Source organism: Manis javanica, chromosome 17 (genome assembly GCF_040802235.1).
Source record: "Manis javanica isolate MJ-LG chromosome 17, MJ_LKY, whole genome shotgun sequence".
NCBI classification, from domain to species: Eukaryota; Metazoa; Chordata; class Mammalia; order Pholidota; family Manidae; genus Manis; species Manis javanica.
Genome location: NC_133172.1, coordinates 18,306,600 through 18,329,798, shown reverse-complemented (window position 1 = coordinate 18,329,798; position 23,199 = coordinate 18,306,600). Strand labels below are relative to the sequence as shown.

Here is a 23,199-nt window from a genome sequence, read left to right as displayed (position 1 = left end):
AGCACCTCAGGACTGGGAAGAAGGTATTCACTCCTCGGCAGCCACAGCCCTGGTCTCCAGCAGTCAGGCTGAGGCTGGATGGCCCTGGAGCAAGTAGGACTAAACAGCCAAAGGCCTGTCTCGGGAACCAAGGTTTGTGGTTCCCCTGGGCTGTGTGCACCCTAGGATGGTTCAGGTAGTGGAGAGGAATGAGCTGGCCATGGGCAGCCTTGATTCATTTCCCCATCTAGTGGTGTCCTGGGCAACCAGCTCTCCAAATAAAAAGCTCTGGTTTAGTGTTGCCGATGTCTGTGGTGTAAGTACTGTCACTGCAGGTTTCAAGGTACCAATATGATGCCACTGTGTGTAGCATCATGACAAGACGTGCATAGTCAGCTCCAATCAGCCAGGTCTAGCACACGGTAGAACCCTCTGGCGTTTTCATGGGAACTGGAAAGCCTAATGGGAAGAGCACAGGCCCTAGAGTCAGGCTTCCCAGGCTGGAATCCCAGCTCTGCCTCTGGCTGGGCAAGCTTGGCCAGCACCCTAATTGCTGTCTTCAGTTCTTCCTATAAGGTGAAGAAAAGTCTCAGGGCTGGGCGTGGTGGGCTGCTAAGAGGGAGCAGGGTCTGGGAAGCCAAGCCCCCAGGGTCAGTAGCTGAGAGGGCAGTGAGGGTCCCTGAGTACGGAGCAGAGCCCGCCATAGGGCAGGCAGGAGCCGCTTGGAGGACAGGCGACAAGGCTGAGTCAACATAAAAGTGAGTCAGCGCATCTCTGCCATAGATTAACGTGATATAACATAACTAATGTGATGACATAGAATCATCACATTAGTTATTAATATTAACACTGTCTTTTGTGGTCACAAGTCCCCAAGAACATTTTCCAGATAACAGGGCCACATCTTAAGGTTTTGATACTTTGGAAACAACACCTGCATAGTGGGGGCTTGTGCCAACTCAAACCCCAGCATCTGGCTGCCCACATCCCCTGCCAGAACCTATGCTCTTGTGAAACCAAAGCAGTGGGGACTGTGCTGGGCACCCTGGGGTCATACAGTAAGGGGCCCCCATCTTCCCTGTGAATGAGGACATAGGGGGCAAAGTTGGCCTGTGAATGAGAGGTCACCGTGCTCCTGCCCATCTATCAGCCTGTTCAACCTCAGGGGTAAAAGGGGGGGGGCGGTTTCTGAGATCAAAAGGGTGATGTCATGTCAGGGAAAGTGTTTTCAGGAGGCCGGCTAGGGGTGTGTGTGTCTGTGGCCCTGTCTGCCCCACCCCCTGCACACACCTCTGCTGGCTGAGGGTGACACAACCCTGTTCCCTGTCACTCTTCCCGCTTATCTCCCGCCTTTTCGGCGCCACCACCTTCTTGGAAATGAGTTAGGACAAAGGGGAGGGGGCTTAGCACCCTTGCCTCCCCCAGCAGGCCCCATAAAAGCAACTGTAACTGGGCCCTAGACACAGAGCGAGTCTTAGCCCAGCAGCAGGACAGCCAGCCAGACGGCACAATGGCACCGAGCATGCAGACCCAGGCCGCCTGTCTCCTGCTCCTCCTCCTGGCCAGCCTGACCAGTGGCTCAGTCCTCCCACAGCAGGTGAGAGCCCACCAGACCTGGGCCCAGCAGGGCAGCCAGGACTGGAGAGCCAGGTGCTGGGAGACCCCCTTACCACTGGCAGAATTCAGGGCAGGCAAAGGGGGGATGGGCAGCTGCTCAAAGTGCAGAGATGGGGGTCCTGAGTGGCAGGGACTGGGGGCCCTGAACCAATTCCAGTTACTTCTTGGGAGCCTACTCTGTGAAGTCCTGTTCTAGACAGTGGGTATCAAGCAATGAACAAGGCAGATGTGAAAAGATCTTTGCTTTCATGAAGTTTACATCCTGGTCAGGCAATTAGTTGATGAACAATTAAAATATAAATAAGATAATGTGTTTAGTAAATGTTATTCTCGAATAACATAAAAGATGGTAGCAGAATGACTATGGGACAGGAAGGGGGATGGAGGTGGCAGGACTTTAGATAGAATAAAGGACTGGCACTCAAGCAGGAGGTCTTGTGAGCAAATGAAATTTGTCCTAGGGCTGGGAGGATGAGAGAAGGGGAGAGCCAAAGGCCTGAGCTGAGGGCAAGCATGGTGCAGTCCCGGGTCAGAGGGCTTAGTAAGTGAAGGAGATGGCACTTGGAGATGAGATGAGGGGTGGACATGCTACGTCTGTAGACGACTGTGCAAATACTCATTTTCCTCCAAGTGCCAGGGGAGCCCTGCAGGCTTTTAAAATGGTGGAAGCCTTGGTCTGATAAGGCGCGGGGAGTGGCTTATAAGGGGCAAGGCTCAGGACACTTGTTATAGGAGGGCGCTGGCATGCAGGCCAGGGAGGGTGATAACCCAAAGAAGAGTAGCGGCTGTGGAGAGAGGAGACAGAGCGGGAATGTTTGGAGGAAGGAGAACTGCCTGAGGGAAGGGGAGAAAAGGCCAGAAAGCCAGGCCACCGCTGGCATTCTGGCTGAGCCAGGGGACACCAGCCCCGTGGGGAGGAGCTGGCTGGTGGGATGAGTCTGAGAGATCTGTGGGGCCCTGCCATCCTCAATACCATGCTTGCAGACCTCAAGACAGCCTGCAGACCTCTGGACTCAGGACACAGTGGGAGCTGCCACCGGCTTGATGGTGAGGGACCTTGGGACACCCCTTGGAGCCTCCCACGTGCCCTGTGCCCGCAGCCCGCTCACTCTCCCTTCTGTCCCACAGCCCATGCTCCGGAGGCTAAGGAGGCGAGACACCCACTTCCCTATCTGCATGTACTGCTGTGGCTGCTGTATTAAATCAAAGTGTGGGATGTGCTGCAGGACGTAGAGCCTTCCAGCTGTAACCCCCATCCTCCCCTCCCTTATTTATTCCTGCCACCCTCCAGCACTCAATATGAATGATCTTGGAATAAAATGGCTGGTTCTATATTTTGTTCCAAACCAGAGTGTCTGTTGCCCTTTGTCCCTGCCCAAGTCCTATGCCAGAGACTTGTGGGGGCTCCTGTCTTGTAAGGGCCAGTACTCAGTGGGGTGCATAGGGTTGGTGTGTACTGGGGTTGCAAGGAGGCTTGGTGAAGAAAATCTGTTTTCTGTTCTTCCCTTTCTTCCCCACTTCAAACGATAGAATTTATGCTGCAACAGCTGGGGCTGAAAGTTAAACAAAGTTTCCTCTCCTTGAAGTCTTCTGGAAACAGGAACACATTCAAATGCTTAGCAAAGTCCTCAAAGTAAGGCTCCAGGACTCCTCCCAGGGCTCCACATGGAGTAAACTAAGATGTTACATGCCTTTTTCAGCCTTGTTCTCTCATGAATGTACAGGAGAGTCTTCTGAGGCTCTGTGAAGGTAATGACATCAGTGCTCTGATGGAAATTGTGTTCCTTGTGCTTTAGACATTTCCCAGTTTCAGTTCTAATACATTAAGCAACGTTAGATATAATCCACTTAAACTAAAGCTTTTTGGAGTTCTCAGTAACTTTGCAGATTAGGAAGGGGTCCTGAAACCATTATGTTTGAGACCACTGGCCTTCCAGAAAAGTACAGTAAATGAGTGAGCCTGAGAGATTGGTTTCGCTGGGGCATTTAAGGTATATTCTCCCAACAAGGACACACTGCACAGGAGACACACAGGAGAATAGTGATTACCTCCGCAGGGAATTAAGTCCCCTCCCATTCTGCCTGAAAACTGTATCCCTTACAATATTTCTGATTTCCCCACTTTTGGTAGAAACAGAGATACATTTGACTATCTTCTTAGCCCATAAGAAAACATCTGCGCTCAGGTGATAATAAAGGGCCTCAAAGTATGATAGGAAGTGGGGAAGCCTGGGTCTGGCTCTGGGAGATGACTTGCCAGACCCAAAGGCAGGCCAAACACAGCCAGAGCTTCTTTTCAAGAGAAGGTGGCAGTCCTCACTTGTGTGAAATTCCCTGATTTTTAAACTATTGGCAACTGATGAAAGGAATTTGATTTTTTAAGTCAACATCCTGTGGGCCAAACTAAACTCAACTGGGAGCCAGATCAGTCCTAGACACCACCAGCTTCTGCCTTCTACCCTGGAAACCACGAGGGGCTTGTCCTCAGGGAGAGGTTTTCCTGAATGAGACTGGAGGCTGGGGAGAGGAAGGTGAGGTGGAGAGCTTGGCGTTCTGTTAGCTGTGGCTCTCAGAGGCATCTCCTCCCCGCTCTGAAACCCCACTCCTCATCTAGAAAAGGAGAGAAGTGTCTCTGTGGTACTCAGTTAATGGCTGTTGAGCTGCTCAGCAAAGGATGAGGGTGAAATGGGTTTGGAAATGTCAAATGCCTTGTCATTGTAAAAGGTTAGCATTGTAGTCCCTGAAAAGGGGCATTGGGAGGCCTCTCAGACCTCCTCAATAAATAGCTGGGAGGTGGCCAAGCTACTTATGTTCCATGACCCCGAGAGCTCTCCTCTCATTTTAGAGAGTCCTCCAGGTGGTCCTGCAAGGTGGGAGGGAGGCTGTGCTCCAGGACCACCTGGAGTACCTGGTAAAATGCAGACCACCAGAGTTCCTGATTCAGCAGGTCTGGGCTGGGGCCCTAGAACATTGCATTTCTGACAAGTTCCCAGGCAGTCCTGGTGCTGCTGGCCTGGGGGCCACACTCTGAAGACTACTGGGGTGAAGCTGCCCACTCTGGCCTGGGGGCCACACTCTGAGGACTACTGGGGTGAGGCTGCCCACTCTGGCTGGGGGCAGCAAGTGCCCCTTTGTTGGATCCAGTGGTACCTCCTACTTGAGGGACCATTAAGCAAGTGGGCCTGGGGGCTTAATTCTGCTCTGGGGTGAGTTTTGCTTGGTCTACAACAGTTTCAGATAAAATTGAGTTAACACCTAAAAATCAAGGTATTTTACATAAAAATAGGAACAGCTACTAAAAATAGCTATTATGTGTTGAACTGTGTGCCCCCAAAACTTACATGATGAAGTCCTAACCCTAACCCTAGATACCTCAGATTATGACGTGATTTGGAGATAGGGTCTTTGCAGAGGTAATCAAGCTTAAATGAAGCCCATAGGTGGACTCTAATCCGAAAGGACTGGTGTCCTTATAAAAAGGGGAAATTTGGACACAGAGACCCGCATACGGGGGGAGTACCACGTGAGCATGAAGATGGCCATCTGCGAGCCATGGAGAGAAGCTGGAGCAGATCCTTCCCTCAGCATGTGGACTCCAGGCTCCTGGCCTTCAGTGCTGTGAGACAAGAAGCTGCCTGGTTTGTGGTAGTTTGTCACAGGACACCTGCCTTGTCTGGAAGGATCTGGCAGCACCGGTAGCTGGATCGGAGTGTCAGTTCCCTGCTCAGACAGGCACATGCTCTCCAGTGCCCCAGTCCTCCTGCAGTCTGCAGACAAGAGATTTTGGACTTAGTAACTGTTGCCAAATGCACTTGCCAGGACATCCGTTCCGCAGGGCAGCCTTCAGTTCACACCCAGAGAGGAGACGGACCCCAAGAATTCTTTGTTGCTGCTGAAGGTTGTGACATATGAGAACCCCAGGATCTCGGTGTCCTTCCCCAAAGCCCAGGCATCAGGCCCCTTTCTTCTCCAGGACCCAGGCGTTCAAGCCCCACCCCACTCTCAATGGGCCTTTGTCCCTGACTGGGAAGGGCACGGGCAGAGTCTGACATCATGAAGCCTGAGGTGGGGGTGGGACTCCCCCTCCCCCTCCATTCAGCCAACTCTGACTCCTCACTCTGGGTCTGAGGGAGTCTCCGCCCCTCACCACCCCCACCTTGTCCAGCCTCTCCCTTGGGAGAAAGGACCCTTCCTCCCTTCCCCCTGCTCTGTCAGGAAGGACCAAAGATACCTCAGTGTAACGGAACAGCTCACGGTCAAACCACTACTACACTTAACCACACCCCTGTCAGCTCCCCCCACTACCCCACCGACCTTGCAGAGGTCATAGCCAATGGGAGAGGTTGCTGGCAGGAGGATCACTGTGGAATCTGTCCCCACCCAGCTCAAAGAGTCAGCCCAATCCTTGCTGAGCACCCTCTGTGCACCAGGCAGGGCCCTAAGGGAAACAAGGGTGAACAAGCAGACAGACAGGCAGAAACCCTGCCCTCTGGCAATCTTGTGCTAGTGGGGAAGGAGCTCACCGAGAGTGCAGGTTGGCAAAAGGGCTGAGGACTAGGGAGGGCCAAGGCAGCTCTCTCCATGGAGGTGCTGGGCTTGGGGAGCAGGGCAGGGCAGGCTTCCCAAAGGAGGTGAGTGCCATGCAAACTGTGAGCAGAAAGGATGCGCAGGCTGTAACCTTGGTGCGGTGTGGAGCAGCGCACAGTAGGGGGAGCTTCCTGTGAGGGACAGTGCAAAGCCTCTGGTCAGAAGGAGCCATGGAGTAGCTGAGAAACACATTCACACATGCACTCTGCATTTATGAAGCTTAACTGTGCCTGAAGCTGCTCTACAGGCAGGATAGACTGGGAATAAATAGGCCAGGCCTGTCTTCCTGGAGCTCATGGTCTCAGAGAGGAGACAGTCAATATACAAGGTCACTTCTGAGGACAAGAAGCGCCTAGAAGAAAATAGACCAGGATGTGGGCACCAAATGTGACCCAGGGAAACCACTCTAGAGAGGGGGGAGGTGGCACTGAGGCCCAGGATGGGAGGTCCTGTCTCTTCCTCCTGCCCACACCAGCCTCTGTGGCCTCTCGTTGCCACCTAGATTCCCTAGAAGCTGAGGACAACGTCTTCTGCTCCTCAGCCCGAGGCTTCCAGAGATTTAGAACGCCCACCGAGGACCCAAAACCAGGGTGCACAGTGATGGAGGACGGGGAACAAGTGAGGCAGCCAGCCCCCCAGTCCCTTCAGGAAGGAGCTAGTAGAACCCAAGCATCAGGCTGCCCAGTTCGCGCAATGGTGACAAGGGCCCCTTTGTGCCCCCTCCCCCGAGGGCAGGGAGGAGCTGGGCCCTGGAGGCAGGCGGCCCCTGGCACCCGGGGGGAGGGGAGGGACTGGTAAGTGGGGGCCTAGACCCTGGGAGGCCAGGGGACTGCGAACGGGGCTGGCGGAGCAGAGGGTGCAGAAGCTAGAGCGTTCAAGTGAGTATTGCAGCTGAGGGGCCAGGCCCGGTGACCAGCGGAGGGCGGTGGCGACGGGATAGGCAGGGCGCCCAAGCACGTGCAAGGCCAGGTGATCCGCGCCATGGCTGGTTGCTGTGAACTGCCACTAGTTTAGGATGGGGCTGGGTGCTACTTAGGACTGCTTTGGGAAGGGGCTGGGACCTCGGGGTGGAGGTGCTGCAGGCACAGCTGCCCTGGGGCTTCCAAGTTTGGGGCAGATGGCCTGTAAGTGGTCTGGGGCTGGGTGAAGAGCGGAGGGATGCCCAGGTGATCAGACACCTGCATCCTGCATCTGGGTGTGAGGGGGTGGGGGGAGCAGTGGGCTGTGAGTGAGCAAGTTCCAGTACCTGGGTGCAGAACAGGTTGTGTGTGTGTGTGTGTGTGTGTGTGTGTGTGTGTGTGTGTGTGTGTGTATGTGTGTGTGTGTGTCTCTGTATGTGCTCATGTGAGAGTATGCACACCCCTGGGTGAGTCCCGATCTACATCAGTGTTTCTCAACCTTTTTTTCATTACACCCACTAAAGAAAATTTTTAGACCTCTTTTTCTAAGCCCACTCCCTCCATGAAATTTTACTACTCCAGATATACTCTTACATGTTTAGATACTGTGGCCCTTTAGAGAGTCACAATCTCTGTAAGAGCTAAGACTTTTCTGACCCACACCAAGACCTTTCTCATCCAGTGCATGGTCTGCATGCTTGTTTCACATGTCTGCCCAGGTTCTGCCACTGGCCCTCGCCTGTGTCTATCTCCTGTACTGTCCTGCCACAAGTTCAAGGGTGGCATGTTCTATCGGCACAGGGGTCTCTGTGCCTGTCTGTGCGCAGGGCCCTGACCGGGTGTCCCATGAGTCTCTATTGTGGGAGCCGGCTCCTTCTGGCTGGGTCTAGATCTGTCACATTTCATACTGGCATTTGCATGTGTCTGACTTTGCATGCATCTGTGTCCGTGGGAAGAAGGTGGTGAAGGCCAGGAAAGGCAGCTGCTTGGAAACCCTGGCTCCAACCCTGAGGCGACCCACAGAGCAGCCGGGTGCCAGAGGCTCACCAACTCCTAACCCCTGGTCCTTCCTGGCCCCACTCAAAGCCCAGTCAGGAGTGCCCGACCCTTTCCTCACCACCACCTACCTGAGAAGCTCCCCAGGATGAGGCACCTTCATCTTGAGGGAACAGGGCTCTTTTGTACCGGCACTGGCCTCTGTTGAGGGTGGGGACACCAGAGACCGTCTGTGGGGTGGGAGAGGGCGGCAGGAATTCACGCGGCATGCTGGGAATGCTGATACTGTGAAACCCAGTCATTGATGGGACTGGGTCCCTGCCTGCCACCCCCAGGCCTCAGCCGTGGGACATCTGCTCCCTCACCCTACTTACCAAACCCCCGCCTCCCCCCCGCCTAGTGGTCTGCCGCTCCCCCATCCTTCCCCACAGTTGTCCATCACAGCTTGGGTGTGAGTGTGACCACAGATTGGCTTGGAGACTGTGTGGGAGGGTCCCAAGCATCTATGGGCAACAAAGACCACATGGGCAGCCTTACAATAGGCCACAACTCATAGGAGAGCGGTAGGCGGGAGCAGGTGCACCTGTCGGACTCTTGTTCCAGGTTGGCTGGCTGATAACTTCAGGTGGGACCTGAAGACATTCCCAACTCAGGGAGACTGAGGTGAGGGCAGGCATCCAACTTCTTCCTGTTGGCTTCCCCTCCTTCCAGCTGATGGTTCAGCCTTGGCTCTCTCCTCACTTTCTGGAAATCTCCAGGGGCACAATGGTGTTGATAATTATCAGCATATCACTAACCACGTAAAGAAAGGACAGTTTGGCGGTTAAGTCTGCAGACCTGGAGCTAGACGGACGGATAGGGCTTGAGTCTTAGCTCTGCTACTTACCAGCTGTGTGGCCTTGGGCAAGTTACTTAACCTCTCTGGACTTCAGCTATAAAATGAAGATGATAATTCACCAATGTCAAAGAGAGCAAATGAATTAATATAGCTAAATAAAGCACTGAGGCCTGGTATATAGTTGATGCCATACAATTATTTGTAATTATAGATATTAAATAGCAGTAGCAGCTAACATCTGAACAGGCCCCTTCCTAAAGCCTTCGTAGAGGCACCCCTTTCACTTCTGGCCTTTAACCCTCTCCTCTCCCCTCTCCAGCTGTTGCTCACTTGCTGTACAAAATGATATTCCTCACGGCATTGCCTCTGTTTTGGATTATGATTTCAGGTAAGGGCTCAGGGATCCTGGGCCCTTGGCCTGTGAGTGGGGTGGAGCTGTTTCTGTGGGTCCCTGGATCCCCCAGGAAAGTGGAAGGTGATGGAAGTGGAGGGAGCCCCGGGCTGGGCATGTCCTTCTGCCTCAGTAGTCCTGCTTGCCCGCAGCCTCTCGAGGGGGTCACTGGGGCGCCTGGATGCCCTCCTCCATCGCAGCCTTCGAGGGCACGTGCGTCTCCATCCCCTGCCGCTTCGACTTCCCCGACGAGCTGCGGCCGGCTGTCGTGCATGGTGTCTGGTACTTCAACAGCCCCTATCCGAAAAACTACCCCCCAGTGGTCTTCAAGTCGCGCACCCAGGTAGTCCACGAGAGCTTCCAGGGCCGCAGCCGCCTCCTGGGGGACCTGGGCCTGCGCAACTGCACCCTGCTGCTCAGCAGCCTCAGCCCGGAGCTGGGCGGCAAGTACTACTTCCGCGGGGACCTGGGGGGCTACAACCAGTACACGTTCTCCGAGCACAGCGTCCTGGACATCGTCAGTGAGTACGCTGGAGGTTGGGCGGGCGCCGGGGGGGAGAGGGCGGGCGCCCGGGGGGAGAGGGCGGGGCCAGGGAAGCCCAGGGCGGGGCTGGAACAGGCAGGGGAGGGGCAGGAGCAGGCCAGGGCGGGGCTGGGGCGGGGGTTGGACAGGCCAAGGTGGGGCAGGAGCGGGCAGGGGCGGGGCTTTGACAGGCAGGGGGTGGGGCTTGGACAGGCCAAGGTGGGGCTGGGGCGGGGCAGGCCAGGGTGGAGTTGGGGCGGAGCGGGACAGGCAGGGGCGAGCCAAGCAGATAGGGGCAGGATTGGGACAGGCAGGGTCGCTCCTGGGCAGGCTTGGGTGCAGCAAGAAGGTCCCCACCCCCAGCACCTTTCCAGGGAAGCCTGGGTGGCAGATCCAGGCACTAGGCGGTTTGGCTGGGGATGCAGACCCCAATGCCCCTACATGGGCCAGGCAAATGACAAAAACGAGCAAAGCAGGGCCCAAAATAGTCTTGCTGCCCTCAGAGGAAAAGGAGGGCACTTACTCTTCTAGAAACTCTTGGGAGAAAGACAGTAGGGCCCAGGGGTTAGGGTGGAGGCTTCTGAATCCCTACGTTAGCTGGGTAATGGTAGGCAAGTCAGTCAGCTTCTCTGTGCTTTGTTTTCCTCTTTTGTAAAATGGGGATAAAAACAGCACTTAGAGCTCAGTGAGTGAGTACTGTCAGTGCTCACAGCAGTGCGGGTGAGATGCAGGGCCATTGCTGTCAGGCTGAGTCTTCAGGAGAAACCAGAATTGTGTATTTTTCTGTATAATCTCCTAATTTCTAAACATTGGCTGCTCATTCAGATAGATCATTTAAAAAGAATCTTACATTTAGGCCAAATAAATTCAGCTCTGGGCCAGATTTGTCAGTCAGAGTAGGATCCACTGCTTACTGCCTGAGAAGCCCTACGTGTAGAACCCTTAGATTTGGGCTCCCCATCAGCTCTGAGTCTGTGTGAGGAGCCAGATTACAGGCTTGATGCAGAAAGGGACTCCACAGGCACAGCCAGACATGAACACATCTCTAGGACACTACACACACACACACACACACACACACACACACACACACACACACACACAGATGGAGGGTAAAGCATAGCAAACATGGAGAAGGAGAGAGGTCTAAGGAATACAGAGTCCAGTGCACAGATGTTGAAGACAGAGTGACAGGGTTTGAGGCTCAGTTTTACCCTATAATAACTGTGGCCTCAGTTTCATCATCTGTAAAATGAGCAAAATAATATTGTCCACCTTCTAGCACGGCTGGGAGGACTGACAAGTTAAAAACTGTAAAATGCTCAGACCACTATATCATTATTTTCATGATTATTACATATGCACAGGATCTGTGGAGGACTTCTGGGTGAAGGGAAACCAGGAGGAGAAAAGGTTGTAGGGAATTCTGTATCCAAGGATGAGGAGAGGAACAGGTACCAGGAATGGGGTTGGACAAGGTGGGGCTGTTGTGTAGCCTGGTGCTGCTTCCTCAACCCTCCTTCTCCCCACTTCACCTAGACACTCCCAACATTGTGGTCCCCCCGGAGGTGGTGGAAGGCACAGAAGTGGAGGTCAGCTGCATGGTGCCTGACAACTGCCCAGAGCTGCGCCCAGAGCTGAGCTGGCTGGGCCATGACGGGCTGGGGGAGCCGGCTGTGCTAGGTCGGCTGCGCGAGGATGAAGGCACCTGGGTGCAGGTGTCACTGCTACACTTTGTGCCCACTAGGGAGGCCAACGGCCACCGGCTGGGCTGCCAGGCTTCCTTCCCGAACACCTCCTTGCTGTTTGAGGGCTACGCCAGCCTGGACGTCAAGTGTGAGCCTTGGGGAGGGCCTGGGGGCGGGGTCAGGGCCAGGGGCGGGGTCTGCGCCCCCTGTCCGCTGACCCCCGCTGTGTGCCGACCTCAGACCCCCCGGTGATTGTGGAGATGAACTCCTCCGTGGAGGCCATCGAGGGCTCGCATGTCAGCCTGCTCTGCGGGGCTGACAGCAACCCGCTGCCGCTGCTGACCTGGATGCGAGACGGCACCGTGCTCCAGGAGGCCGTGGCCAAGAGCCTGTTCCTGGAGCTGGAGGAGGTGACCCCTGGGGAGGACGGCGTCTACGCCTGCCTGGCAGAGAACACCTATGGCCAGAACAACCGCACTGTGGGCCTCAGCGTCATGTGTGAGTGACTGCCCTGGGTGCACACGCGCCTAGCATGGGCCCTGTGGGTGGGGAGATGAGGGGAAACGGGCCTCACCCAGGGCGGAGCTGGGCTGGACCAGGCTGGTTAGGGCCATAAATGCTGTTGCGGGGAAGATGGAGAGGAGGGTTGCAGGTCAAGGCGTTCCTTAATTTTTTGCACATCTGGAGAACACCCACTGTGCACCACTCTCATCCCTATGACAAGACCGCAGGACAGATGAGGTCCCTGTCAACCAGGAAAGCCTGTTAAATTCAGATGCCTGTGGGCCTTGGCTTGTATGGGAGTAGATCTGGGCCTGACTCCTGGAATCCACCCTTCGAAAATGAGCCCTTCTGTAGTTCTAATGGGAGGGATGAGGGGACCCCAAGCCTCATCCAGCCCCTTGTGTGCACTGTGTACATTATGGGGCCACTGGGACAGGGGTCTGGTCAGACAGGGTTCTTAGCTAGGAACCAAAGAGAGGTCACTCATTGATTCACAAATATTTATTGAGGCACAATGCCCAGTGCTGGATATAATAACAATAACAGCCAGAGCCAACATTGACTCAGCAGTTCCTGAGTGCTGTCAAGTACACAAATATTCTTCCCCAGACAGCCCCACGGCTGGCTCCTACCCACCTCCTTCTGGAAGCCTTCCCTCGCCATCCTAGTTACAACTGTGAGAACCCTGACTTCCCATCCTCATCTTACCAACTATATATTTCATTTACTTACATAGTGTGTGCCCACCTGGGCAGGAATCTTCATTTATCTTGCTCACGCTGAAACAGTGTCTGTCACTTAGGAGGTTCTTGGGTTGGGACTATCATCAAGTCAATTTTCCAGATAAGAAAAAGGAGCCCTGGTGAGGTTAACACATGGGTCCACACATAGCTGAGAAGGGGTACAGCTGGGATTCAAATATAAGCATTCTGGCTGCAGAGCCCCTGTTTTTGTACACAGGAGAGCCAGGACTGGGGTTACCTGGGCCATCCTGAGCTAGCGTGCTCAGACTGGGGTATGAGGTCACATCAGGGAGTTAGCTGGCAAAAGAGGCACCCCTGGCTTCTGACCACTGGCTCACTCTTCTGACCCCCAGATGCACCCCGGAAGCCGATGGTGAACGGGACAGTGGTGGCCGTGGAGGGGGAGACGGTCTCCATCTTGTGCTCCACACAGAGCAACCCGGATCCTATTCTCACCATCTTCAAGGAGAAGCAGATTCTGGCCACGGTGATCTATGAGAGCGAGCTGCAGCTGGAGCTGCCTGCCGTCACGCCGGAGGATGACGGAGAGTACTGGTGTGTGGCCGAGAACCAGTATGGCCAGCGGGCCACTGCCTTCAACCTATCCGTGGAGTGTGAGTATCCCTGTCCTCCTCCCACCCCTGCTGGGGCCTCTGTGAATGGTTCAGTGGGGGCACCTGGCTTCCTGGGAGGCACCCACATACCCCAATCAACAGTCAGCTTTGCACCAGCAGATGAGGAGGGGGAAGGCAGGGAAGCAGAATCCACAGCATGAAATTAGAAGTCCCACCTCAGAATAGTTGTCCACACATCCTAAAATGCATTTTTAACAAAAAAGATTTCTGGATCCTGTGGGTGCCACCCCTTTGCACTGAACTAAAACAATAACCATGACATCTAAACCTCGTGGAGCATTGCTATGTACCAGCTACTGCTGGAAGCTCTGTACAGGGACCCACTCATTTCATCCACATGCCATCCCTAGGAGGGAGGTTCTGTTACTGTCCCCCGTTTCCAGAGAAGGAAATTGAGACCCAGAGAGATTATGCTACATACCCAAGGTCACCCAGCTAGAAAATGGTGGGAATTTGACATTCAAATCCAGAAGGTCTGGCTCTACTCTTCTGTACTGCCCAAAGTTGACCTCATCCTATGTCATCACATTAGAAGACATGATAAGCCATTGTATGTGCAAAGGGCTGTATGGCTCAGTGGGAGGTGGAGAAGAGGACCAAGAGGACAGCAAGCTTATTAACAGAGTATAGCCAGAGAGATGAAATGGATGCACATGAAAAGCGAACTGTCCTGGAAATGAAACTCGTCCTTCTACTGACAATCAGCACTTCTCCCTCCGGACTTTCTCTTTGTGGACAGCACCACCAACGCCCCCATCCCTGGCCATAATTCAGGGGTGTAGCTCCCAAGTCATAGTTTCGACTCCCTTGTCCAGCAACTCCCACTGAATGTCACCTCCATATTTCCATTTCCCCTGCTTCCTCCTCAGCTGTTGTTTGGCCACTGGCACTTGTCTGCAAACTTCACTGCTTCTGGCCTCAATTATGCCACCTACAAATGTCCCCATCACACATTTACCACAATCCATGTTCAATACTCTGTATGTGGCAATAATCAGTACACCATAGATTCAGATTACTCCTGGAGTGCCATCTTCCACAGCCAAGCAGTGGCTGTCCACTGCTCTGCTGCCCTTTCACCTCTGGGCATGTTCCCTCGTGGTCTGTGCTTGCTGGCAGCATCCCATGGGGTCATGGCATGTGAGTTGTGGGGTACTCACCTTTCTCCATCCTCACCCTCCTGGGCCCGGCTTCCCCCATTCTTGCCCTGTTACATCCCAAGCCAGTGGTTCATAAGTTTAAGAGTCAGAGAACCCTCTGAGAATCTGATGGAAGCCTCTGAACATATACACACCATCTCACATACACTTTCAGTTACAGACCCTCCTGAATAAGAGTGGTAGCAGCAAATGGTCGTTCCAGGCTTGCTCTGGGCCAAGATTACATTATTTTGCTGAGCCCCTGAGGCTACCCCGTGAAGCAGGTGTGTGTTGTCATGACCCCTCACCTCACTAAGGAGAAAATGAGTGATCAGAATCCCCCAAGACCATGCAGCTAGGAAGGTTAGTCAGAACCAGGATTCCCCCAGACCCCTGTCTGTCTCAGCTCTTAAACTGCTGGCTGCTTCACCACCCCTGCAGTCCTGGGCACCCAAGGATCCATTTAATATGGCTTCTTTTGAAAACAAACAAGCAAACCAGCCAACTTGGAGCATAAAGCCTTCAGTTTACTGGAGTTGAGGAACAACCTTGCTGCACCCGAAGCTGCTGAGCACCTCATGCTTCACCAGGGCCTGTGTCCCAGTGCTGGTCCTCTATGAGTGTGGCCTCAAGCTGCTGGGTGGGGCCATCCCTCAGGCCTCCTCCATCCCAAAGTCCAGGGTTAAGTGCTCACTGACAATGTTGGGTGCTCCTGGAGCAGGGTTCTCTGTCTCACCTGCTGACCCCAGGGCCCTGCCTGGCACGGGACATGCACAGGCTGCTCACCCTTACTGGGTTTGCAAGGGACTAGTCTGAGACCTTTGCACATACTGACCTATTTTGGTCTCACAAGAACGTGACTGGGGGAGGGACTGTTCATCCCCGTTTAATACATGGAAGGAAACTGAAGTGTTACTGGTGTCCAGCACCACACAGAGATGATCCCAGCTCTGTCTCCATCTTGCCACATGATCCCAGACAAGTGGCTTTACCTTTGCTGAACCTTAATTCTCTCCTCTGAAAAATGGGTGTGATAACAGTATCTTTCCCCAAAGATGGCTGTGAAGACAGGAAGTTATGGTGAGTGCCCACAGCACCTGACACGTGCTCCGTCACTCTTAGACATCCTCATAATTTCCCACCCACCTCTCCTTTGGACCCTAGGCTGGATGTCTGCCTTGAGATCGTTATGCCAAGGCTTTGTTCTCACTCCCTCTGCTGGGGTGGCTCTATTTATCTAATCATAAGCCCCGGGGTGGGATGGTTAGCCTTTACAACTCACTCGTGGATCTACTGTCAGAGTATCCTCCACCCCTTGCAAGTTAAGGACCATTACCCCTATTGGCACAAATGAGAACTCCATCTTGGAGGCCCAGGGAAACTGAGTGGCCTGACTAGGGCCACCCAGCCAGTAGATGGCAGAGCTGGGATTTGAGCTAAACTATTCCCCCTAAGCTCCCCATTCTTTGTGGGACTGGGGGTGTTGTCTAGTGTCAACCAAGGTTTCATAGGTCTCCCAGGCTGCCTGCAAACCTGCGAAGATATGGAGCACATGCAGGCAGGGTGTCAGGTTTCCACAGCATCTAGAGAGGACCCTGTCACCAGATCACCAGTGCAGCCTTGAGTGAAAGAGGTTTTTAAAAAAATTAATCACTGTCAGTTCATGTTCTTCATTATTAATTTGCTCTGTGGTGTGTAACTCATTAACACTGTAGCAAGCATAGTGTGTGTCTGCCTTAACAGACACGGGATATATAATTTTTAATTTGCCAGACTTTGATACATGTAGGCATTGAGATTCCAATTGGAATCATCTCTATTGTGAATGCACCTGGTCACAGGATCCATTGGCCCATTATTGTTACCTGCATATTCCTTAATAAGTGGGGTCGGTGGGTCCAGGGCCTTTGCCCATGTGTAAGTGGGTTTTGGTCAGAACTGAGAATCAGAGCTCAGGCTAGAGTGAGCAGAGGGGAGTGCCAGACTCTCAAGGAGGGAAAGAGGACATAGTTTAAAAAAGGAGCATGCATTGTTCTATTCTAATTTCATAGTTAAGAAAATGAAAGGAAAAAACCATGCCAGTACCATTTTTATCATACAAATGACAGCAAAACAAAGCTCAACAAAATGATCCTGGATGGAGGGCGGTATTTGGTGCCAGTGACAATGGGGAGTCCCACGGAGAAGATCAGGGTGCCAGGGGGTATCTGTAGGATGACCCGAAAAGGGAGCTGGCGGGATTCAACAGTTTGTGCACGAGTCTTCACAGAGCTGTCTTGATGGAAATAAGCGACAAGCTGTGTCACTTTAAATATAGGAAGGGATAGGGGCTGGGGAGCAAAGCCAAGCAGGAAAGGAATGAATGATTGGTGAGGCAGGTGCAGTTCATGTGGGGCCGTCAGAGGAGGGGAATGTGTCTGGAGTGAGGGAATGAGTTCGGCAGGCGTCAGAAGGTGTCGTCTGAGGGAGAAACCCTGGGGTGGGACAGAGGTGCATGAGCTTGAGAAACTGCAAGGAGGCCATGTGACTGGGAAGAAGTGAGCCAGGGTGAGAGAAGGAGATAAGAGTGTGGCCAGGTCCTGCGCAGCCTTGCCGACCAAGGCGAAGAATCTGGATTTTATTCTAAGTGACACAGGGAACACCTGGAAGAGGGTTGAGCGGGCAGCACCATGATCTGCTTTCTTCTACAAAGCGAACAAGTTAAAGCGGGTGCAAGAGATAGTGCAAAGGGGAAAATGCAGCTCATCTCTGAGACAGCTGCCATTCCCGCCCTTGGCCCTCAGCCAAGGAGTCCCCAGAGGACTGGCCTTGGGAAGTCTCAGCCCACTGAGTCTTGGTCTTGCCTCTGCAGTTGCCCCCATAATCCTCTTGGAGTCCCACTGCGCAGCGGCCCGAGACACGGTGCAGTGCCTGTGCGTGGTGAAATCCAGCCCGGAGCCGTCCGTGGCCTTTGAGCTGCCCTCACGCAACGTGACCGTGAATGAGACGGAGCGGGAGTTCGTGTACTCGGAGCGCAGTGGTCTCCTGCTCACCAGCATCCTCACGCTGCGCGGGCAGGCCCAGGTCCCGCCCCGGGTCATCTGCACCGCCCACAACCTCTACGGCTCCAAGAGCCTGGAGCTGCCTTTCCAGGGAGCGCGTGAGTGGTGTGGCCTGGGGCTGGGGCCACGGGGACGGAGGGGGCTCTTTTTGGATCCAGGCTGCCCTCCCCAAAGCTGACCATCAGCCCAAGCGTGGGTTAGGCTGCGAGGATTGGTGACGTGTAAAGATGTTCTTTGCAGTCAGCAAGAAAGGTTGCCCATACTTTGCTGGCTCTTCCCTGGGTCCTCCTGCCACAAAGGCCCAGTGCAAGGATGTTCCAGCTTGTACCTATTTCCCTATCACCTCTGCTCTCGCCTGTCTCCTAAGAACCCAGGTGTCCTTACTACTACCAATAGCCCTGAGGGTACGTGGGTCTTCTCTGCCCTCAGACCGCCTGATGTGGGCCAAGATTGGGCCTGTAGGAGCTGTGGTCGCCTTTGCCATCCTAATCGCCATTGTCTGCTACATTACTCAGACCCGCAGAAAGTGAGTGGCCTGCCAGGGCTAGTATGAGGGTGGGGAGTTTTGACAGGCAAGGGGTAGGGTAGGGGCGTGTCTGTTGGAGCTGGGATACAGGCACAGGAGGACAGCCATATGAGTGTGGGAGGGCGGGTTCTTCTCTGAGAATGTTCAGCTGGAGGGAGGAGAGAGGGCTCCTGCAACCATGACCTGCTGCCCATCAGGGTGTGCCAGAGCCTGGGCGGAACACTGTCCACCGATCATTACCTGAGCCCTGCTTTGTGTGCTGTGGACTCCTGCCTTTGTGGACTGTCTTGCACACACTCCAGTGTGATAGAAAAAGCCAGCTACCCCAGACGTGCAGCTACAGTATCAGTCACAGTTGGTACCAGAAGCCACAGTGGTCACACATGTTTGTGATAATGAAACACTTCTTGCCAGCCCCAAGCCACACCCACCTGCTGCAACTGTGCCAGGGATTTTTCTTCCTTGTGGCACACACACATCAGCTCTCCTGAGAATGAATTAATCTCCCTGCTTCACATCCTGGCAGCAAGAGGGACAGACAAACCCAGAGCATTTGAGGAACCAGGCTGGGGTACTGAACAGTGACAGAGATGAGGGGCCGGGAGGCTTAACCTAGCCACGAAGCAGGGAGGGATGGGCAGTGGCAGACAGAAAGAGCGCAGTCACTCTGAGGAGGCCGTCTGCCCTGTCTTAGAGATGGATGGGAGCAGCTCTGGGGTTCCTTGAGCCAAACTCTTAAGGTAGTCAGGGGCACAGAAAAGGAGGGAAGGGAGAACCCTGGGAGTCCCACTGGGCTGACACATCCTGCCCTACAGAAAGAGTGTGACACAGAGCCCCAGCTTCTCAGCAGGGGACAACCCCCCTGTCCTGTTCAGCAGTGACTTCCGCATCTCTGGGGCACCAGAAAAGTATGAGGTGAGTGCCAGAGCCCCGCGGGCTGGCTGGAGAACCCAGGGAGGGCCAGGAAGGGGCCTGGGAGGCCAGGGGCAGAGGGGATCCCGGCCCCACAGAAGGGAAAGGAGGATGTGTGGAGGGCTGGCTTAGACCTGGCTGAGAGCAGGGTCCAGGCTGAGGCTATGAAGGGGGCTTTGGGGTTCAGGCCTGAGGGAAGCCCTCACACTCACCGCCTGGGTCTGTGACTGCATTTCCTTCTCCAATAGTCCAGAGAGGTCTCTACCTTGGAATGAGCACCCCAGGAGGTAGGTTCCGGGGGCCTCAGTGTGCCTGCCTCTGGGCCCTGGCTGGGCCTTGGGGCTGGCGTGCATGTCTGTGCATCCTGTCAGGCGTCCAGGATGGGCCTCAGTGAAGTCTGGCCTTACCCTGCACACCTAGCCTTGTCTATTTTATCCCATCGCTGCTCCCTTCTGTCCGTTTGTGGTCACTGTCCTGTGTTTGTGTCCAGAGGCCTGTGGGGCGGAGGGCACAGAGACGGAGAGCTTGGTGGGGAGGCCAAAGCTGCACTTGCAGGATCTCCCAGACTGAGCAGGGCGACCACGCCAGACCCAGGCAGAGGGGAAGGGCTCACTGGGCCCGGCATTTAAAAATAAATTGGCAAGGTGGGATCCCAAACAGTTGGTTTTTAATCTGGGAAGGTGGTGTAGGTTGAACTGTGTACCCCCTAGGTTCCTATGTTAAAGAAGGCTTCCTGGAGACACTGTACTTGTAGGTGACCCTGAGACTTAGCTGTAAGGGGGTTATTGTGCATGGGGGATGAGCAGAGCCACAGGCCCAGAGTGGGATCCAGGGACTTCAGGGCTGGAGGTCCCTGAGAAAGGAGGTTCACACAGGGCTTTGGGACTCAGCTCTGGAGCTGTGGGAGTACAAGATCCTCCAGGCTTTGCATTTGGAAAAGGTGCTGCAGGAGCCTTCTAATGGGCCGGTTCACTTCATAGAGCGAGAAGTGCCTGGGAACAGAGAGGAGGCTGCTGGGCCTTCGGGGGGAGCCCCCAGAGCTGGACCTGAGCTATTCTCACTCGGACCTGGGAAAGCGGCCCACCAAGGACAGCTACACCCTGACGGAGGAGCTAGCCGAGTACGCTGAAATCCGCGTCAAGTGAGGGAGCTGGGGGCAGCCCATGCGGCCACCCCCCTTCAGGACCCTCGCTGGCCCCACTAGCTGGTGACTCCCTTCCTCCCAAATGCAGTGGGGGCTGTGGCAGGCGAGGGATGGGGCAGGTGACAGCAAGGTCCTGGGGGCCTGACCTCCACCTCCTATGCAGCTGCCCCTGCCTGCCAGCAACCCCCTCCTGCATTGTGGCTCCCCTCTAATCCCCTTTAACCTCATCTGTCTGGAGGGGAGCTCCGTCTGTCCATGTTATTTATTGCTACCCCCTTCCTGGTCTCCTGCCCCCACACCTGGCCCCAGGGTCTGTACAGAGAGACATGAAATAAATGCCCTGAAGCCAAATGCCTGTCTAAATGCTGATGATTCTGACCCACTCTTGGGGAGCCTGCCATCCCCCTTCTTGCCCTCTGCTGGGCCCTGTGTGGGGACAAGGGCTCAGGTAGACTAGCCTGGAGCCTAGGCCAACTGCCCGTAAGCTGCTCCCACTCTAGTCTGGCAGCCGTTGACTGGATCTGGTCCCTAGCGTGCTGTGTTTGGCTCCTGGGTGATTTCACATAACCCACATTCTTGCTTCTGCCACAGTCAGACTGACCAGCAGCACTGGGCTGGCGCTGGCTCACGGCATCGACTCACTGTAGAGGTGGTGGCTGCCCCTTCTGAAGGGGCCAGGCTCCCTATTTGCCACAGTTGCCACCCCTCCCTGTTATTCCACACCTGGCTGTCTTCACTCACTGACTTTTCCTCCTGCTGCCGGTAGGTAACTGGGTGGTTGTGCATGGACGGCTCCAGACCTCAGTGGTTCATGAGCTGTGCCAGTTTGACTGCCTTTCCCCATGATCATGCTGCACTCTGCAGCTTCCGCCTTTCAGATCTCACTCCATTAGATTCAAGAAACATTACTTAGGCACCAGCTGTATACTGAGCCCTTCAGGAAGCTCAGGCTATTCTGGGAAGGGGCCTCCAGGACAACCCTGTGAATGTGAGAGCATTAGGTGATTTGCCCAGGGTCCCAGAGCTGAGAAAGGGTGTAGCCAGGCTCTGGACTCAGTTCTTCTTTTGCCACAACACCTGTCAGGGATTCAAAGAGGGCCAGACTCTCTTATATGAATGGTATTCATAACTAACATTTGTTGACTGTGTAGAACCTGCCACATGATTCTACCTGATTACGTTATTCTCCATCTAGCTTGCCTAACAGTTAGGAGAGTGGTTCTCAAAGTGGGGTCCTTGCAGCAGCAGCCCCCGGGAGCTGTTAGAAATACAGATTCTCAGCCCCACCCAGACTGCGGGAATCAGACTCTGGGGGGTGGCTCAGCAGTCTGGGTTTTCATGAATTTTCCAGGTGACTGTGCTGTGCTGATGTTTGAGAAGTTGGAGGAGCCGAGGCACGGAAGTTCAATCACTTCCTTGAGTCCCCCAGCTGTCACTGCACAGCCCTAGTTGGAGCCTGGAGCCCTGGCTCCAGAGCCCATGCTTTTACCCCTCGGAGAATTGCCATTTTGATGAGAAGCAACGGGTGCTCCCGGGAACTGAGGTGCTGACGGGATAGTAAGGATGGGGCAGCAGGCTATGGGTGCTGTCCTGAGGAAGGTGATTCTCCCCTGGTTTTCAGCAAAGGCAGAGGATACACCAAAGGCCAAGTCAAGGCTGAGAGGCAGGACTAGCAAACCATGTTGGGAGGGGAGGTGAGGAGGCCTCTGGCTGGAATGGAAAGTCCATGTGCAGGAGCAAGGAAGAGATGTGGGTGGTAGCGGGACCAGGAGCAGCAGGAGGGGACCCAATCCAGAGGCCGCGCAAGCCCTTTCCTCACCCAGCTCCTGCAGTCTTGCAAGAAGGTCATGACATAACCTCACACATGCTCCTAACCGAATTGCATGACGCCTGTGCCCAGAAGTGCAAGGAGGGCTCTTAGAGTGTAGAATGTGCCCTGGGGCCTCAGGGGTCAGGGGAGGGATCCCTGTGGAAGGAAAGCCACATGGGACACCCCGTGTGAAGGCCCCAAGTGGGTATGCATTTGGCACAATTCTGGGATCTGAAAATAAGGCTGGAGAGCGGAGGGAGATGAGGCAGAGAATGGTAGGGGCTTCCCAGAGGCTACAGGGCAAGTACCAACCAGACCCTGCACATGTGCAGGGACCCAACTCTGACACACCTGTCCCCTGGCACCTGGACACACCTGTCCCCTGACAACAGACCCCGGCTCCAGCGGGTCTGGTCTAGTAGGAATGCCCCTAAGGACTTCGCCCCGAGTAACGAGGAGCAGAACAGTGTCAATAATGAGGGACCGGAGTAACCCTGTATTGCTCAAGGTGCCGAGCAGCATGCTGTCACCAGGCGACCTGAGGAGGGGTGGGGAGCGGCTTTTACATTAACATTACATTTCATTTAGTATGTGTCAGAACAAGAGGAAACCAGCAGACCAAACTGGTGACTGTTTTCAATAAAAGCTTAAGATGAAGCTAAGTAAAAAAAAAAAAAATCTATTAGGTGAATTGATTTAAAGAATTGTATGAAATAAATATATTTCAGGTGGTTCAGAGACAGGACAAACGTCCTGAAGGTCATAGGCAAACCTGCAGAGCTTGGGCAACAAAGGAGTGATCTGACACAAAGAGGGACGAACACTGGTGATGACACACTGTCAGGTGGGAATTCAGGCATCACACCTCAACCAGTTCCTGGCTTCCCCCAGAATTCATCTGTTCCATCAACACATTTGCTGAGCTTACAGTGCTGACAGTGCCAGGCCTGTGCTGGGGTCCAGGGACACTGCAGTGACCAAGAAGAAATGCTCTCTGACATCATGGAGCTGGCGTTCTGGGGAAGAGGCAGATGACGATCCGATATGCAAGTGTTGGTCAGATAGTGAGCATGCTGAGGAGGAAACCCAGCACCCAGCAGGGCAGGATAGAGCATGCTGTGCAAAGCTGCTGTTCTAGAAAGAGGTCATTTGAGTAGAGACAGAAGTAAGGGAGGGAGGGAGCTCTGTCTTTTTCTGGGGAATGTGCGTCTTTTGCAGGGAGCAGGT

The 23,199-nt window shown here is 54.3% G+C and overlaps 2 protein-coding genes and 1 long non-coding RNA gene across 6 annotated transcripts; 2 read left to right on the top strand and 1 right to left on the bottom strand.

Moving 5' to 3' along the window:
- The first annotated feature begins 1,418 nt into the window (after positions 1 to 1,418).
- Positions 1,419 to 2,942, top strand: HAMP (hepcidin antimicrobial peptide). Its single transcript, XM_017663357.2, has 3 exons — positions 1,419 to 1,576; positions 2,581 to 2,643; positions 2,725 to 2,942. The coding sequence occupies exons 1-3, from the start codon at positions 1,490 to 1,492 to the stop codon at positions 2,827 to 2,829; spliced, it is 255 nt and encodes an 84-aa protein (XP_017518846.1). The 5' UTR covers positions 1,419 to 1,489; the 3' UTR covers positions 2,830 to 2,942.
- LOC118972987 (uncharacterized) lies at positions 2,706 to 6,816 on the bottom strand. Its single transcript, XR_005062157.2, has 2 exons — positions 5,911 to 6,816; positions 2,706 to 5,363 (listed from the first exon to the last, which is right to left on the bottom strand). It is a non-coding gene; the product is annotated as an uncharacterized lncRNA (long non-coding RNA).
- Positions 6,817 to 6,992: 176 nt separating this feature from the next.
- MAG (myelin associated glycoprotein) lies at positions 6,993 to 20,525 on the top strand. Of its 4 annotated transcripts, none has more exons than XM_017663425.3 (11): positions 6,993 to 7,061; positions 9,236 to 9,304; positions 9,460 to 9,828; positions 11,370 to 11,666; positions 11,759 to 12,016; positions 13,119 to 13,379; positions 17,391 to 17,678; positions 18,010 to 18,106; positions 18,922 to 19,021; positions 19,267 to 19,305; positions 19,999 to 20,132. In XM_017663425.3, exons 2-10 carry the CDS (start codon positions 9,259 to 9,261, stop codon positions 19,291 to 19,293), a joined length of 1,743 nt encoding a protein of 580 aa, XP_017518914.1. In that variant the 5' UTR covers positions 6,993 to 7,061; positions 9,236 to 9,258; the 3' UTR covers positions 19,294 to 19,305; positions 19,999 to 20,132. The 4 variants fall into 4 exon arrangements, with proteins under 4 accessions (XP_017518914.1, XP_036877367.2, XP_017518912.2 ...); XM_037021472.2 differs by lacking the exon at positions 19,267 to 19,305 and adding an exon at positions 8,682 to 8,741 and having other exon boundaries at positions 6,994 to 7,061; positions 19,999 to 20,525; XM_017663423.3 differs by lacking the exon at positions 19,267 to 19,305 and having other exon boundaries at positions 6,994 to 7,061; positions 19,999 to 20,525.
- The last annotated feature ends 2,674 nt before the right edge of the window (positions 20,526 to 23,199 follow it).